Source organism: Poecile atricapillus, chromosome 2 (assembly GCF_030490865.1).
Source record: "Poecile atricapillus isolate bPoeAtr1 chromosome 2, bPoeAtr1.hap1, whole genome shotgun sequence".
Taxonomy (NCBI): Eukaryota; Metazoa; Chordata; class Aves; order Passeriformes; family Paridae; genus Poecile; species Poecile atricapillus.
The window spans coordinates 68,024,071-68,043,355 of record NC_081250.1 but is presented as its reverse complement, the minus strand read 5'-3'; the positions used below and the strand labels follow the sequence as shown (position 1 = coordinate 68,043,355).

General features: G+C 42.5%; 1 protein-coding gene across 2 annotated transcripts in view; it reads right to left on the bottom strand.

Moving 5' to 3' along the window:
• The window catches only part of SLC22A23 (solute carrier family 22 member 23), a 107,885-nt gene that overhangs the window by 76,605 nt on the left and 11,995 nt on the right, over positions 1 to 19,285 (bottom strand). For both annotated transcript variants that reach the window (XM_058830400.1, XM_058830401.1), the window contains exons 2-3: positions 14,014 to 14,117; positions 8,613 to 8,767 (exon numbers count right to left, since the gene is read on the bottom strand). In XM_058830400.1, coding sequence (XP_058686383.1) covers positions 8,613 to 8,767; positions 14,014 to 14,117 — 259 coding nt within the window. The remainder of the gene's footprint in view (positions 1 to 8,612; positions 8,768 to 14,013; positions 14,118 to 19,285) is intronic.

Below are 19,285 nucleotides of genomic sequence, written 5' to 3'. Positions count from 1 at the left end.
ATAAACAACAGCAGAATGAAATGTATGTCCTTAACCTAGAGTGCACTGATTATGTGATCTAAGCCATTGATGGAGAGGTATTTGCACTTCAATGCCTCACTGCAAGGGAGAGGGCTGAGGCATTGCAGAGAGGGTGGTCTCTGCCATGGGACTCAGGCAGAAAGCTGGAAGGAGAGGCCACAAGAATTGTTAGCCTGCCAAGAATTCCTCCAAGCACAAGCCATTTAGAGAGAAATGCTGGGACATCTAGGAGCTGGGGACATCACCCAGAGAGGTGAAAGAACATGGATCCAGAATTTCTGATTCAAGTATTAGATAGTGCTTCCCTCCACAGTTCAGCACAAGCACTTCATCAAGGGACAGCTTTATTTCCAAGCCACTGAACCTTCTTCAAACCCCTTTTTACTCTAGGATACTATCTGGGCTTTTTTACCAGGCCTAAATTCAAGAACAGTTGCAAGAAAAGTTGAAAGATTCCATACTGAATATAAAGGTGTCTAAAGTAGACATAGAGCTTATACATCCAAAACTGGAGTAGTGCAAAGATTTGCACATCATTCACTAGACTTTAGTAAACTGATTTCTTCTCTCACAATTCATACCATAATCAGAATTCAAAGAATGAGAACAAACAAGTTTCCAAGATATTAGCAAGCACTTAGGTCTCAACTTATCTCTAAAAACTACATAAGTATCTGTACAAGTCATTTAAGAAGGGACCAGATGTTCTCAAAAGACAAAAACATAGCTCATACTTTTAGATCTATCAGCAATTGTAGTATATAACTTACAAATTCATTCACAATGCTACATCAAGGAGTTTTCTTTAAAATGAGTGATATGAGCACTGATATGATGTGTATGATTAAATTCTGTACACTGTCTTCAAATAAAATGAAGAATTAAAACGAAAGTGAACTTTTTATTGTATCTGACTAAATAATACATACTTGCAGAATTACTTCAATGAGCACTGCCTGCAAATTTCATGCTTTGAGTGAAATTTAATTAACTTGAACTAGTAAAAATCCCACAGGGTTATATTATTTGTAAGTGAGAAAATAGGAGTCATGTCTGCGTGACTGGGGATGGGAATTTGGCTAGCCTTGTTTAATTATGGTTCCTCTTGAACGGCACATAAATATTTATGTGAATTTGTGTATTGACATTTGTTGCTGGACTTGAACATTCAAAGTCACAACAGATAACTTCTAAATGCACCTTCTACATACACATGGCTTTTCCTCTATGCACATCCTGTTGCTATAACTTGGCTTGTTTTCCTGACAAGGTAACCTGTAGGGGTAGGCAGGAAAGGGAAGTAAAGCACTATTCATTCCTAGGTGATTTATGAACCTATGCATCCTTCCTTCTGCAGCAGAAAGCTGGCTCACACACCCACAAAAATGTGTGTATGTCTATGCCTTCACTGGAAGAAGCATCTGGGGGAAAAACAAATCCAACCCTGAATGCTGTCTGTCTTAAGTGCAACTCCTGAGAATGTCACTGCTTGTCTCATTTCCAACACTAGCCCATCCTGTTTCCAAGTGCTGGCACACAGATGAGGAACAGGGCAGCTAAAACTCAGTGAAACTTCTCTCTGATGCTCTCTGTAGAAAATGTAGCTTCCTGCTAGGAAAAATTAAAAAGATTTAAAACCCGAAGTCACTTGGATGTGGCCTGCACAGATGTGTTACGGGATGCTTTTGCTACGAGCCACCCTACACAACACAGGACACTAGCTTGGATCTATGTAGCAAGAAAAAGTCATTTAGCAGCTGTCTTACAGCAAGAGGGAAAAAACCCCCAACAAACCAGCAGAGGGAACAGACACTTCACAATTTATTCTTAAAGTGAGGATATAACATCACTTCAGCTGAGTCAAAAAGTTGCAAGTGAAAGGCAACTTTTTAAACACTCACTTATAGTCTAGAGTCATTAGTTGTATGAGCAGCTGAGACAATGCAAAGGAATTTGGAAGAGGAAGAGAAAAGCCCCTCTCATTTCCTTTCAGTGGCAGCAAGCTTTCAGCAGTGCAACAGACTTAAGAATCTCTTCGACATTGCTCAAAATAAAAAGACACCAATTAAAAAAAACCCTAAAAGTATAATTGCAGTTCTGACCAGTTTCAAGTATTTGCGTGACAGAAGGTAAGATTTTGCAGACTGAGCATACCCAGTGTTGGAGCTGGTCTGGAACAATTACAAGACAGACACTTAAAATGGTAAAAATGCAAGCTGTGTTCTGAGCTGGGGAAATTGCAAGTGTACTCTAATCTCATCTGATTGTCATCATCACAAGTGTAACAACTGCAGTGTTCCATCTTAATTGCATTCACAATTGACCAGTCATACAAAAAGTACCTCAAATAAAATTAATTCCTTAGGCTTTTTGTCACATTGACAACACACAAGATTTTCAGCAAACGAAATGGAGAAATTTATTAAAATTATATTCTGCTGCAATATCTGCATCAAGCAAACATCTTCTAACCTTCCAAGGAGCTTTAGAATGAGACTACTTTTATTCTCCTTTGGCATACTTGAAGACTTGGTATAAATTAATTTCAAATGGGCTGCCTTCAATGGTACAATTTTTCCAGGATTTAGGACAATCTGTTAGCAATGTTTCAAGGGCACCTCTGCTCTGGATCACAGTGTGTAGGGGTTAAAATAAGGATGAGGGTCCATGCCCTAATGGCAGACATTGTGTTCCTCAAAGGGCCTATACCCACTCTGACCATCAGAAAAGGGAAGGAAATTCAGCAGAAGTACAGAGGAAAAAGAGGCAAACAGATTATTATGAGTTGTGATTTGACTGTAGTGAGGGAAGCAGCGTAGAACAAGGACAATTTATACTTATAAGGAGAGTACTGTAATTCCAATAACCTTTTCCACTCTTGCATAAATTGAGCCCCCAGGCACCTGGTAAAAGGCATGCACAGCATTTTTTTTGAGCAGCTGGAGAGCTCCTATTGCATACTATGGGGTTTTTTTAACAGTTCTCCCACAGAGCTATCGAAAATTGTAGCAGTGCTGTTTCCAGAAAATCACATCCCGGCTCAATGATAGAACAGCCTGTGGTGGCTCTATAAACAAAGTGGTTCTGTATCACTTAACAATTAATGGTCACTTTAAGGTGAGTCAGATTTTTTGTTGAGTGGATCCCTCTGCGATCACTCCTACCAGATCTGCGTCAAGTGACTCAGACAAAGGAAGGCTGGTTACATAAACAGAAGGTAGGTGGCTTAACAACCTTGATCTTATCACAGACCTGTCAGTGGAGAGAACTGCACGTTACTGCAGAGCTAACTCACATGTCAATGCACTGGAAAGGAATCAGATGTTTTCCACATCCTCCAATTTGGGAATGCTTTGCAGGGTTATTTATTGAGCCAGCTCAGATTACACAGAACAGCTTCAGAGCCTGCTGTTTCCAGTGCTTCACCTGCCTTGCCAAGGCCATGCTTGCTACTAGAGTCATGAGCGGAAAACGGAGAATGAAATAAATTATAAACTGGGAAAACTTCAGGGTTTCAGAGCCTATACACTTTTGAAAAATAAAGGAGGAAAATAAAAGATAAATCTCACCCTTTCTATTAACACCTGACTGGAAGCAAAATTATTTTACAAATCTGACATCACTACAGCCCAGCAATCAGAGGTGGTCCATTTTGGCACTTGCTCACTCTTCAGTCAGCAGCAAACTTTCTAGTACTCTGCTCTAGCTTTTTAGGATGCATGTTTTAAAAAATAATATCTTAAGAAGCCACATTTAGCCTCTCAGATCACTGCCTGTGTAATTTACAGGAGTAACAGGTTAGACTGACCTAGCTATAAATGAGAAAGATACATCACAGCTGGACATCCTAACTGGTCTGAAAGCCTTTGGCAAGGTTCCACAGGCTTTTGAAACACAACCTATGATTTTCAACAGTGTTTCTACCTTTTTTCTCCCAACAGTGAAAGAGAAGCAACATGCCCACTCATTCTGCTATTAAGCATTGGAGGGACACCCCTGCTTCCTTGCTTCAACCTGAGATGTCCTCCTCTTTCCAGCAAAGCTATTTCCAGAGCTTATTTACTAGTTCATTCAAGTCTAGACTTTCTAATTTTGCAGCATAATCTGTAGCTCAGTCACCCATGAAACTGCTGAACAGCCTGAAATTGTGTGCAAATCCACACCATGGCTTGTGCTGCCTGAGCTCAGGTACAGTCATTAGCGACAGCATACAGCATTTTAATGGGAAGCTCTTTCAACCTGCCAGGAGCATTTGCCAGAAAAATATCTCTTCCCTTCCTCTCCTTCCCCTTAAATAGTTTAATTAATACCAAAGTCCTATCTTTGGCTCCAGAAAGTGATAAAAGCAGGGATCCTGACAGGAAAACAGATACAGCACAGGACATGAACAGCTGGAAGGGAAAGCTTTTTTTCCCTTCATTCATTTTATGGCCCTGCCCAGTGTGAGCTCCCACTCCCACTCTATCCCCCAGGCTCAGGCAGCACAAGAGATGCTGTGCCCAGTAGATCTCCCAAAGGAAGCGGCGCACAAGATCAGAAGGCACAATCCCACTGACAACGGCACACTTGGTGATCTCTAGAGGGAAGGTGGGTGGCTTGCCTGGCAGAGAGCTGCTGGCACCAGCCTGACCTGGGCAGCAGCATGTGAGAGAAGAGGGGGTGAAAGGGGAGCTCCTGCCCTCAGCCATGAGAGCTCTGGTGTAAGCTGATGGCAACGTGCCCTAAGGACAGGAGCGGTGCTGAGTCATCCACAGCATCTGCCCTTCTCCCCAAAACAAGCACCCAGGAAAAGGCGGCTCTGTGGTCAGGGCCAAGGCAATGACCCAGTGAGAGGAAAGTGACCCAGATGCAACACCCTCCCCACCCTCAAAGTAATCAGATTTGCTCTCTCCCATGACTTCCACATTTGCTGAGTGTACTTGGTCCCACGTGAGTTGCAGCAGCAAGCAGAGCTATCTGTGTAAGACTGGCATGCCTCGCCTGCTGCTGCAAATCCACAGATACCAGTAGAGGCATTACTCAAGCACCCATGACCCTGCTCACACCTCTTCCTCGCTCTCTCTCTCTTGGCCTGTCCAAAGAAGAATTCCTCTCAGGGCCATCTTAGGGCTTTCCACCCCAATGGGTAAACTCAGACCTCCTGTCCTTTGGCTGGGCAGCTGATTGTGACACTGTGTATCCCTCCATGCTGAGCTAGCAGGCCCAGCATGCCCATCCTTCCTCTCTGGATGTGCACACACCAACAAATACCAAACAGAGGGCACCCTCAGGAAAAAAAACAGCTTTCCCCCTGCCTTCTCTTAACCTGTCTTCCTCCAGTCCCTACACTCTTGTACATTTAGCTGCTGGGCAGGCCATACACACCCTTTCAACCACCGTGGCCAGAATGCTCCTTCGCATCCCTTCACCATTTCTCTCTCCAGATTTCACCACTGGTCCCAGCACCCTCTTCCAATTAGGGATGGCCCATTACTGCAGAAATCTGCTCAGCAAAGACAGTAGGGAAGCCACCCAGCATACCACAGCGGGCAGCGCCAGCTGCACATCACATTGCTGCTGAGTGTGACATACAGGGAGACACTGTACCCTCCTGGGAAGAGCTTTCTGAGGATTCTTGTTGGTCCCTGACCACACAAGATGTGTGCTAACTGCTGACAAGTACAGGAACCTGCTAAAGATTGGCAGGAAAACCTGCTTCCAGGCAAGAAAACACTTCTAGAAGACAGTAAAAGCTCCTCCTGTTCCACATCAGCATGAAAGAAAAGCCTTTCAAAGCTGTATATGTTTGCTCAGTGGAATAGGATTTGCTGCCTTTCATTCTCCTGGATGATGCAAGGACCCACAGCAGCCAAGAGGGGAAAGCCCTGGGCACAATGCTCCTCTACTTCCCTCCCTCACAGCAAACACCATCACCTGCACAAAGCCTGTCTCTTCCTGCAGCTTCACTAAAAATTTCACCTGAAACATGTCTTCCAACAAAACTATGGCAGCTGCAGGAAAAATTTTCAGTTTAACAAATCAACATCCCAAGGTGGTTCCTTCAGATAAGCCCTGAGCAGCTCCGGGCAAGAGGCTGTACTCGGAGGGCACAAGAAGCGAGCTCACCACAGCACGAGGAAAGCCCGCAGAGGAAAACGGGCAGCTCTGTGCTGTCCCTCCACAGAGGGCAGGGCTCATCCCTGGCACACTCTGCACCTTAGGGCAGACAGCTCAGAAAACAGCACTAGGCTACAAAGGAGAGTGTGGTTTGGATGAAGGCAACTCAATCTTGGCAGCTCTGTGTTTTAAAGACACCACTTTGGTGCTCTTCTCATTCCCAAAGCATCCTGAACTGTTATTTACCATTTCCCTCAGGCAGGCCATAAATCCAAGCGCAACTAGGAAGCTCAACACAGTGTAAAAGGATCCCAGAGGCAGACTAATTACCTTTGCAGGCTATGCAAGCCTGTGCAGTTTTCTTCTGCACAGTAGCTTTGGAAATTTTGGCTAATGGCTGCCACTAACGGGTCAAACTTTCCACTTTTCATTGTTCTGTTCAGTGCAGCGAGCTGGGAGTTCAGGGGCACAAAATCTCAGGGGAAGAAATGAAGGCCATTAAGGGAAAGGGAAGAGAGAGAATATCATAAGAATACTCCACACACTTTTCTGATTCAAGCAGAAAAGGTAGTAAATAAAGACCGAGAAGAAGCCTAACAGATTATGAGGACTAAAATCAAAACCACCACCAGACAGAAAACCCTACAACTCGCATTCTCTTGAGACTTTAGGGCTCACTTCTTTCTTAGTACTCCATACCAAGGTGTCAACTTCTTTTCTGTTTAAATTATTTAATACAGTAAGAACCCACTCCCTTCATCTCTCGAGACAGAAGGTCAGAAGATTTATCAGAGGCGCAGGTGTTGCATCTTTCACATTTTCTCACCTTCACAGAAGAGTGCTGATGTTCAGCCTGCAGCTAATTTCACACAGATCTCACCTAACACCTACTAGCTCAGTTTAGGCATTGTCTATGCAGACAGCAGTGGTAATAGCAAACACCTGAATTTTAGAGGGGGTAGGGATAAAATATCGGACTCAAATCATTGCTCTGGACCAAGTAGTGCATGAAGCAACCAGAATATGCCATTTTCTGAATGAAAGCCTGGGCTGACAAGCTATTATCTGGTCTAAAGCAACACATACACTCTTTCACTGCAATCATAAAAGTGTCCAAAATCAAACTTCTACTTAGTTGGCATTTCCCCATGAAAATCATCAGTTCCAATCCCTTAAAAGTTAAAAAACTCCTCATCAAATAAAAAAAAAAAAACCACACTGCAACTGGGCTGTGAAAAATCCTGACAAAGCCTATTATCCAGCTGAACATCACACTAGTAATTGCTGAAGCCCCCTCCCATGGGAACCACACAGGTTAAATTGCTTCCCAATAAACGTGTAATGTCTTCTTCGGTAGTTTCATTTTTTGGTGAAAGATTCTCATTAGAGATTACATGAGCAAAGGCAAGAGAATTAAAAAATCATGTTTCTTGGGTTATACCATATCAGGTGTAACAATGAAGTGCAATACAGAACAAACTCGTCTGTTGCCTCTTTCCCCTTGGCACAGACCAAAAATAAAAACTGGAGCTTAATACTACAAAATACTCCGTGCAAAGTAAGGGTACTGTGCTAAATCTTGATGGTTTACATACCATCCACAATAGGAAGTAAATAGAATTTTATGAAGATCTGCACAGCAGCTTCTAGGACATAATTAGATAATACTTTTCCAGAGCCATAATAAAGAGGAGGAAATTTTGTGTTTTCTTCTGTTGGTGTGGTGCTACCTGTTAATTACAAACAGCCAAGGAAGCAGAAGATGCTCTCTGGAACACATCCAAGGGACACAGATTAGGCTGGTGGCATCATGGATGCACCCTCCAAAGGCAAGGCCTCCAGAGGGGATTTTCAAGTGGTCTGTCTACAAGTTTACAAGTCATCCCAGATGGGAGCATGTAGGTATTTCTTACAAGCTTTCTCTCAAGTTTCTCTTAGAGATTTCTTTCTCCCTCATGAAATAGACAAACAACATCAACACCCAAACAAAGACCCAAAATTGCCCAACCAAAAAATAAAAAGCGTTGGTAAAAGGACTTCAGGGTCTTCTAACATATTTTGGATGTAACTTTACAATCCTGAGGCAGAGACACGGGATATTTCTGCAAGTAATAGAGGAAGTTCTGAAAAAGTGCCAGAGTACAAACTGCTAGAGGCAGCCAAAGTGGTAAGTCTCCCACTGAGCTCAATATTGCAGAGTGAAATCTACTCCCATTACACATTATTCCTATGACCCAGGTAACTTCTAGGTTTAAAAAACAACAGACAAACCCAAACCACTCAAACCACTAACTTTTCAGTTTAACTCTGACAGGCTGCTTTGTAGTAACCTAAAGAGACAGCTGCAAAATCCTCCTTACCAAAATTCAGGCTTAAAGCTTTTGCAATCAATATGATTCTGGTTTGATCTGTTTGAACAAAAGCAGGAAGCCAGAGAACAGCCGACCACATACTAGATAAAAACACATTTGTGTGGGCGATGAAGGAATACTCACGCAGTGCGTACAGGGAGAGGACTATTCCAGCCAGGCAAAATCCCTCGAAAAACCTGAGTGTGCTGAACATGGTCACATTCACTGAGAGTGCCACAGTCAGTCCAAATATCAAAATGAATATGACTGAGAAGAGCAGTACAGGCCGTCGACCAACCCTAAAAATAAGGAAGTATGGAGAAACAGTGTTAAAATCCAGGATGGACACAATGCTGGATCATTAAAAACTGGCAAAGAGAGGAACAAGTCAGGCAATCCCTTCCAAATACTGCTACCCATTTTTAATGTTTGTTCCATTCTTCCCTTTTCTTCTTACAAAATCCAGATTTCTCTGCCAGCTTTGCATTGACAAGTCCATCTCTCAGAAGGGATTAAGCAGAGACAGCACATTACATTGGTGCTTGATTTAACCAGCATTTTCAAAACAACAAAGATAAAAAAGGAAGCATCTAGGAACTACTGTAAGACCATAAACAAGTCCCTTGGAGATGAAAATCAACTTCTCAGAGCTTTCTGTAGCAGCACAGGAGGATATATGGCATTATATGCTGCATGACATAGTACATTTTTAGGTGCAGAGGTCTCCTCTTCCCAAGAGACATGTACTTTTCAGTCTCATCTACAAGAGGAGCCAGCTCAGGAAACTACTTTTCTTGGTCTCATTTGAGAAGAAGCCTAACAAACATGGACTGAGCACAAAACAAGGCTCAGGTCACTTCACTGAGCCTTAGAGAGTCGATAATAACAGGAAAATTGTGAGCTCCAAGTCAAGCCCTCCAGCTTGTATCCCCATAGCAGTTGGAGAGACCCACAGAACCAGCCTGACTGGAGGGTAAGGTGAAGAATAAACCACTTCAAAAATCATTACAGACAGCAGGGGCAGAGGACTTGCAGCCCTCCTTTGCAGCTGCAACCTGCAGTTGCATGTATTGGTACAGTGCTGACGAGGAAGAAGAGTTATGCTACCAGTGAATGTGGGGGCAGCTGCTGCAGAGTTTGGCTCTTTCGCATCCAAGGAACACAAGATTTTTAACATCTCTTATTCATATGTTTAGTGTTTATAATTCCCCTTTCTCTCCCCTCTTTCTGTGCAAGGAGAATGTTATGAAGCACCAGAGCACACGGTTATTTTTAAGCAAGAATTGGATCATTATATGGAGATTTCCAAAATTTTTCAACTTGTCAACTCCCACAAGTTTTCCAGTGGAACTGAGGATCCCTTTTAGTCAGCTCCATATGCCATTTTCACAAAGAATACATGAACTTGCTTTTCGTAGGCAGCTTTCACAGACCCATTCAAAGCAGACTGTCAGCTGCAAGCCAGCCATCAGGTTGAATGTCAGCACAATAAAGAGCATTTAAATCTCACAACTTAGTCCAGTTTCACATGCTGTAACATTTCTATTTAATTATTTCAGCAGATTGTCACCAGCAAGTTATAAAATTCATTATACATATGCATTCACAATTAGAACTGTGGATTTTGCAGTACTTAAAATAAAATAGGGAGTGAAGGGCTGAAAAAGAGACATCATTATAATTTTTTACATTTTTGGGAACTGGAAGAGTGCACCAGGCTTTTCAGTCACACCTAAGAAAGTGTTGTCATGGCTCCTTGCATGAAAACAGGTTTATTATTATTTTCAGCTCTAGTATCACCTGTGAGGCCCCCCAAAGATTTAACTCGTTGGCATTAGCCATTCAAAACTTTTAAAACAGAACCAACATGCAAGCTGAAAGAAAGCAAGGTCAAAGCAGGCTGCTCTCCATCAGGGTACAAGCACAGCCCACTGGAAGATGAGCTGCAGTGGGGCTGAGGGTGGGAACTCAGCATCACTGACTCTGTGATGCACAACACACTGGGGACACACTGGACACAGGGGCAGCGACTGCTGTCTGTGCTTCAGATTTTGAATTTATGGAACACAGTACTTGGGTAGGGAGGGGAAATACCTCATGTAAAACCTTGAATACAGAAAAGACAAAAAATAGCCTATGAACGTTGTGTTATCAGCTATCTGCAGAGACTTTTGCAGCCCCATTTTTGTTATGCCAAGTTGTAATTCATAGCAATTAGTATTTGTGGAAGTGTTTTGCAGATGAAAGGCATTATGCAAACACTCAGAATTAGGAACTTAATTCTCATCACAAGCCTGACCTGCCATTCCCTGATGTTGATTGAAAAAGACCTCATGCTTAGCATACTTCAGTTCCCTTCCTCCCACCCTCTGTACTCAAGGTTATCCATCATTAGGACACAGAATTTCTTCTACTGTTATACAAGTCACACAAATGAATGGTTGCTGCTAATAAAAAAATTAGAAAATCCAAGAGCCTCCTGAGACTGTATAAACCAACTGAGGCCAGATAAGCACTCTGGTTAAAGGCATTTCCTCACAAACACAAAGCCAGTCATCTTCTTCACCAAGGCATGCAGCACACTTCTTAGAAAAACACAGCTCCAGGGCAGCTATCAGCCATATATTTGGTGATCCAGTAGCATTTTGACAGGATGATGTCTTAAAGCATAAAAAAAAAAAAAAAAGGCTTTTATATGCAGGCAGAATTATCTGTCTAACAGTACATGGAAACGCTTGTGAGAAATTACACCATACACAATTTCCCTGGTAAAACTGCCCCAGGATGCTATCTGCTGCTATCCAAACTGTTCCAGAGAGAGATTACTGTATCACGGAAGTCTCAGCCTACACTGCATGCTGTTATCTAGATCAAATGCTAAATGCTGCCTGCACAGGTAAATAACCAGGGATACAAGCAACCCCAGGCTTTTGAACAATCTGCAGCCCCCACATGGCAGGATAAGCAAATACATTGAGAAGATATTCCTAATGTCAGAGCTGCACCGCAGAGAGGGAGAGTGAATGGGCTGAGGACAGGACCTGCTCTTCCCACACTCCTACGCGTGTACCGCGCCACTCTGAGATAATCAAGCTTTGCCCTCGCAGCTGCTCTTCCCATGTCATTCTTTGCAGGCTCTCTCTTGCTTTTGGGACTGGAACTGACTCAAAGGTTCCAAAAAGCATTAGAGCAGGTGCAAAGCAGGGACACTACAGAGCAATGACAAGTACAGACCTACAGTCTTGGCGCTACATGAACACCATGACCACTTGCTCTAGGAGAAAACTTTCCACATAAACCTCAGTAGGCTCTGTGCAGAGCAGGCAGAATTGCCAGCAGCACTCTCTGCCTGTGGAACAAGTAACTTATTCAGGCACTGGACACAGCTGAGCATGTTTGCAAACCTTCCTCCTATAGATTTTCCACACAGAGCTGTCCCAGTGTGCACACCTACTGTGTTTTGAACATGGAGCACTCAGTTTACTTAGCAAATTGCCTTAATACACTCCATAGAGTGAGTCTTTGCCTCATCCAGCTTTAAAAGCTTCTTTCAAAGACGAAAAGCACAGCCCCTAATGGGACAAAAACCCCAGAGCATCTTCTAATTATCTGAACTGGAGAGTAGTATATAAGTGAAATGAAAACAGATTTTGAATTTTTATAAAACTTCCAATGCATTACTCTGTTTAATCTCCCTGGCTCTTGCTTGGGACTGACATCCTTTTACCTTTATTCTCTCTTTCTACCAGGTACAATTTGTACAACCCCTTTGTATCCATCTCTTTACACAACCCCACACCTTAGCAGAAATTCAAGCTGTGATTAAATAGCAAAGTAACTTCCATTTAGGTCTTCTTTTACCAGCCCCAAGTGCTACTGCTGAATGGTAAAAACCCTATTGAGCACACGAGTCCTGCTGTGTCAGATGCATCGGTTGGCCATGTGGACCAAACAGGAGTATGAGGACCAACTTCAGCAGCAGCAAACCATGACCATTCTAGTCATCCACAAAAGGGTCACTGTTCCCTCCAGCCACCAAGTCACCCTTTTTCTCCTTTGCACACAGCTGGGAACCAATTCTCCTAAATTCAGTAGACATTTCTAGATATTTGAGAATCAGAGTAATTTTATGCTGCATTAGCTCAGCTAAGCAGCTTGCAGAGGGGTCCAACAAGCTCATGTGGCAGCACAAAGTACACACTGGGGATAGAAATGGATGGAAGCGCAGGATGCTCCTTTTGGTGGCAGAGAGCTATTAAATCCACTTACTGCAGTTCTCTTTCAAAGCCAGTGCCTTAGGCAACAAGTTGTTCACTTATTTGTGGCTTATTTGTCAATTATAGCAGCACTTTCCCAACTTGGTAATAAGTCTGCTTTCTCCACACTGATTCCATTTTAGGAAAGCCAAGCAAGATCCCTCATTCATTTCCCCTCTGTACTTTCTGTGGGTTATTAGAGCCCTGTTTTACTGTGGTATTTTAATCAAATTCAACTGTCTTTCATGCATGTTCCCTACTTCACTGAAATGTCACTATTTGTCTCTTGCCCAAAAATTTTTAGTGACTATTCAGAAATTAAGATAAAATTTTTGCTAGGAATGCTTGATCCAAATTACTGCAGAGCTGCAGGGGGCCTTTTCTCTCCCAACTGACTGACGAGTTGCTGATGTTTTATAAGATTTCCCTAATAGGCAACTCTTCTTCTTTTCCTGTTTTAATGAATGGCAAAAGAGTTAACTTGGGGCCATTAAAAGCAGCAACACTGGCAAGTGTGCTGGAAGGCACTGAAGTGACTGGGACAGCATTGCAGAGCTATTGTTTTAGGTGCTCCAAGTTTCCACTGAAATCACTTGAGTCATCCATGTTATATTTCCCCCCTCTTCTGCACTACAAGACCGTCTTTTTAAATTAAAGCTGAACCCTTGGCATCAGTGGGATATCCAATAACGTTTCAACTGTCTCAATTCAAGGAATTGTGATAATCTCTTTTTAAATTTAATACCCCAATACTATCAGCACATAAGTCAGCAAATCCTTAACACTACATCACGACATTTGCCTAACAAGAACTTTAAAAAAAGAACAATTAAAAGGTTTGCAAAAAACAGCCTTCAACTCAGCAAAAGGTACTGTGTAAGCACAGGGTCGACATTACATTAGTCATGTATTCAGTGAAATCAATGCCGCTTCTAATTTCTTTTGGTCCTCTCATTTGGTTAAGAAAACGAAAACCAATCCTGAATTAAAGGCTTCACTCGCATAATTAGAAAATACTTAATTCTATACTAGCTTTACAGCTGCAATAAATTGTGTCAGTGGGAAATGAGTATGCCAAATATCAAATAGTTTGTGCTACTTAGCTTGATATAAATTACTCAGGTCCAATTAACCTGTTAATTACACTGTTTGTCCATCATGATTTTTTCAGAACCTTAAAAATCATTATGCAGAGGTTCCTAATGAATATAAAGTAGAAGACAATCAAAACAGTATTTAATACTGTTATTTATTTAGAGTTGCATTGCATTACAAGATTTTTCACTTACCAGTCAGCTATACATCCTGTTATCAAGTGGCCGAAGATTAATCCTACAAGCAGGGAGAATTTAGCAATGTGGACTTTCCAGGCAGAATCACAAACAAGATCCCACTGGAAGAAAAGAAGAGACAGATAAATGGAAATAAATTAATATATTATATTAATTATATTAATATTATTATATTAATTTTAATATTAATATGTGTTTAAACATACTAATACGGTGTAGAGTTTCTTTCAAAGGTCAATCCTGGCACAAGAGTAAGGAAACGGTGGAGGAAAGCTTTCCCCCTCAAGTCAAATCCCAGACCCCAAAACGAAAAGCAAAGAATCATTTACCTCAGTGAGCTTAATCAGATCCTTAATTATAAGATGATAATACCCAACACTTAGAGGTGCCCCTCTCCAGGCCACAGGAGGTTAGCCGAAGGGGAAATCTCCCTCAGGCACTGGCAGTACCACTGCTGCTGCTGGAGCCTCTCACCACCCCAGCCCCAGACACCTATTACCAGAGGCCCCAGAAGTTCACCAGCAGCAAGCCCGACAATTTAAGAGCAAGTGCTCCAATTAATGTCCTCAGGGCTGCCTGGAAACCTGGAAAAAAAGCAGCTCCTTTGCCACAGACCCTGAATGACCATTTGCTCCGGGCTCTCACTGCATCAAGACGCTTTCGCTTTCAGAAAAGCATCTTGATTTCCCTAGGTGGTAGAAAGGAGATGAAGACTGAATAAAGGCACAACTTGTCAGGACAATAGAGCCAGACAGCGCAGCTGGAAGCCCTCATACAACTTCTTGGGACAGCAGCCCCACAGGGACTTTTCACAACTCAGACACTGGACAGGATCTGAACCTCCACAATAAAGCTATGCTAATACTGAAATTAACCTTTCTGTCCAAAGAAAGGGGAAATGGACTACTTCAGGCAACCTGTCACTAGGGCACTGCCTCCTTCCCACGACAAAGATAGGAACAACAAGGTTTCTAGTGAAGCTTCCTTAAACTCCAAGCAGTTTTCCTCTGAGGCAGAGGAAACCAGAAGAACCAGACTGCATTCCTGGCTTTAGCCCAACATCCTCATTGCCCTCAGACATGTAACATAACCTTTCTTATGTGTAAAGTGAGGATAGTTACTATTATACCCTTGAATAAATGTAAGAGGATATGTTTGCCCGTGGTTTGTGAAGTGTTCAAATATTGATGGTAATGGCAGCCACACACTTTTCATGACAAATAAGTACAGCTAGCTGTACTTATCTCAGATACTCCAGAATTAAAACTTTGCAGAATAAATGGCTGTTTGTGTGTAATGTAATAGTAGCAGCCCTTCTGACACCAGTAACTGAAGTTTCATAGCCAAAAGCACAAAGTATGCAGTTTATTTTTAAAAGTCAGATGCAACTTCAAAAAAAAAAACTTCCCTCAAAAGAGTTCAGCTAGGTGCACTGCACTTTTAAGCATTTCCATGACGCACAGCCCTTCCACAAACAAGGCAAGACAGCCCTCTGGTTCAACACCACAGATGTCCTCGCTACAATATACCATCTCACCAAGAGCTATAGCAATTATGTGGCTGAAAGAAATGTGCCAGCACTCAGGCTTTTTGTTTAAGTTAAATGTATTTTGAGTTCCCCACTGCACTGATTTGTCGAAGTTGGGACGTATATGTATCATCTTCCACCCTATAGACTGGAGGCACTGAAGAACCATAAATAAGTAGTATAAGCAAGGATTTTTTTTCCACCAAATAGCTATGAAAAATTTGCAGCAAAGAACTTAGCAAGGCACTGTAGATTGCTCTCCAAAAATGTTGGCTTTTCAGAAGCAAGTAGAGGAAATGCAATTACTAATACTAGCAATTCTAAAACCAATCTCTAGCTAGCAAACAAAAATATCTGCTCAGACAAGCTGCAAACAAAACAAAATTCAGAAGATCCATCTGAGGTAGAGGCAGGCTTTAAAATTCTCCAGATTAATTTTCACAATCCAGAAGGTGTATATGCTGCTTTAAGCCGAGAAATCATTTTTGTTTGTAGACAAAAAATTAAGTTTATTAAAAATATTCTTATTTATACAAGAACATATTTAAAAATTCAAACATTCATTTTTATATTAATTGATGTCAGAGGAACAGTAGTGTCCTCCAAGTGAAAAAAGAAAAGGAGATATCCTGGTGCCTTTCCATCTTCACAGTTTGCTGTTGCTAACCAATGATAGCCGGCCCTCACGCAAGCCCCAGGCAGGGAACGGGCAGTACCAGAATACATGTAGGCAAAAGGCTGGAAGAGCCAAAATCTCATGAAGAGCTGTTGTGAAACTTCAGGACAACAGATGTCAAACCCCTCTAGAACACTGGAACAGAGAGCAAGAGTTTAAAAGCAGGAGAAAAGTCAGTCTATCAGCTTGTCCTTCAGTGGTGCCCAAAACACACCCACTCCTCTCGATAAGGATTATCTGCAAGTCATCCTTTGTTTGTTTGTTTTTGAGGCTATTGTCCAACTCCCCAGCTGCTCTGAAAATAAAAACATGTATTTCCTTGCAAGCCCTGCATCTGGCCCTTTCCTGCCCTCTGTTAAGCACTCACTGCAGACCAGGAGAAATCAGAGCTGATCCCCCAAGCCCACACGGACAGACTCTTGACAGACCAGGCAGCCCCTGACCTTCCCAAAACATCTCCCTCTGCTAAACCCTCCAAACTTGTAAATACATGAATAGTGAAATATATCAACAGCTGCTTTAACACACAATTCCAGAGAATCTGCCATGACCACAGATTACTTGCTCAGTACTAAGAGCTGAATTATATCCTGGTCTTTCCTCTGGCAGCTGTCACAAACCAGAGAGAGGTCACCATGAAGCAGTTACTCAAAATAAATTTGGCAGGACAGTGGTAGGTGCCACCAGGGCATTCAACTTGCAAAGCAAGATGAGAATAAGGAGAGAGAAGAAACATGGATGCTGGAGTCAAAAAGCAGCCTCAGGTAAAGATGACATTAATAGGACAAAATACATATTTAATAGCGAGCGTATCATCCCCACATGCCTTAACACAGCAGCAGAGCAAACCAGGAAAGCTTTGTCATGCTGAAAGCACAGAGATTTTGCCAGAGACCAGTGCTCCCCCTTTCCCAGGGAAAAGGCTCAGCTTTGAAGAGCTTGAAATAAAGCAGGAACCTTTGTATGACATCAGTGCTGCCTCTCCCTTTACATACACCTGGGCTCAGCAGAGCAGAAGAGAGCTGATGTGTTCCCACATGGCACAGCTGTGCCCAGAGCCACAGCAGGTCCTGCTCCAAGCGTCAGTAGTTTCATCCTGCAAAGATGACACTCAGATTTGCTTCAAGGAGAAAGGAGTGACAAGCTCTCACGGCCCTGCAGAACAAAACACTCGGGGAGGCAGAGCTGAAGACAGTTCAAGAGGCACTCCAAGTAAATCTGCACTGGGAGATTGTTTTGGCTGAAGACTGGACAGTAATCCTCTACCACTTCTTGCAAAGGGTAGGTTAATCTGTTACAAGCAGGGAAACCATTAAATCCTGTAACTGGTCTGGCCGAATCCCCTGGTATCTCACTAGGGAATTGACAATGCTGAGCCTGACAAGGGAATGCTTCTAAACTTTCCCTGGGATTTCTCTGTGTGCCCCTGGGTTTCTTATGTCTTTTTGTCCTCCATCCATCCTCCCAATACAAGAAAGAGATCACATAAAGTGACTTGCTAAACAAAAAGAACTGTATTTTATGCCAAACCAGAAATAACTATATTTAAAATATGCTGGTGGAAAAGGAACAAAAAAGAGCAAAAGCTTCTTTTTCATAGCAGTGCAGCAACATAGAGAATTTGCCACCTAGGAAACTGTGCAATATACTGCAAGTGTTTTTTTCACATTGTGACAGGGTATTTTGGTCAAAGCTGAAGGAGTCACACCTTCAGGAGCCTAATGTTTAACTGGTATCAGTGAGTCACCACCCATACTGTGACTCACTATAATTCATTGCAAGATTGAGTACTCTTTAAAACATGGGATGCTTGGGAAGACACCTGGCAAAAAGTAACACACCCCAATAGTAACCATCATGTAACTTCCTTACAAGGGGTGAAAATATGGACAGGGCTCACGTGGTGCATCAGCATTTGCACTGCTATAAGTTGTAAAAGTAAAGTCTGCTGCATGTTTGTAGCTACAAACACGAGATGTCTGAACTAAGGGCTCTTGTCTCAAAAGCCCTTGTGCTCCAGTGACCATAATGCTGTCTGTGGTACCTAAGCACACTCAATACTCACTGCTAAGAGATAAGATGCCTGTTGAGGATTTGGCTGGTTCTACCTTCACCACCATATCATGAGATATGCAAGGCAGGCCCTTCTGTCCTAAAAGGGAGCAATGAGAAAACAGGAGAGATTCTCTGCTACAACGCTAACCCAGAGTCTGGTACAAAAAGCCCACAAGAGGAGAATGGACACAGACCCCCTGTTTCCCACACTGTGGGCTCACATCTGCTTCCAATGCTCGATGCCCAGATTGCCACTGAAAGAAAGCATCCCCTTCCCGAAACAGTCTGCAGGTGGATTGTAGCTCTGCTGGGACTGCTCTCTGCAGTGGTTTCAGAGACAAGAGACCAGAGGATTACCAGAACTGCTGCCTTGGAAGGCCCTAAGCCAGGCATGAAGCTGCAGCCTTGGTCCTTGATGCTTCGCACGCCACCTATGACTGCCCAGTCCCTTGAGTGAAGGTCCCACCTGGGGACCCTTGTCCTCAACATACCACGTATGCCACAGCAGCATCTAACCCTGCCTGGGGAAAAGCCACCAGCTTGCCTGCTCATTAGAAAACAATTTTAGGACCAATAAATGAAAATAAGAATTGATTCTTCATCACTGAGGTATGCCGGATCTCATCTTCCTTTATTCCTTTCCTTCTGTTCTATCTTTTTATAACCAAACCTGTCAATTTACCCGCACATAACAAGAATCCATCATCTATACAAACACCTTATCCAGTGAGACTTTAAATTTATGATGCCTTCATATTATCTTAGTGGTTTTTTTCCTAAAAAAAACCAACAACCTGAACCAAAGTTATTTTAAAAAAGAATAAAATAATAAAAAAAAACCAGTTCTGTTTCTCATACAATATACATAAAAAAAGGCAGAACAGTCTCCAGGCACTTATTCTTGGAGGAAAAGCTCCAAGTCAGCAGACCAAGCACTATTAAAAAAAACCCCAAAACAAACAGGAAAGCAAAGCAGTCAGTAGTTCTAATACAATATGCCTACCAGTAAT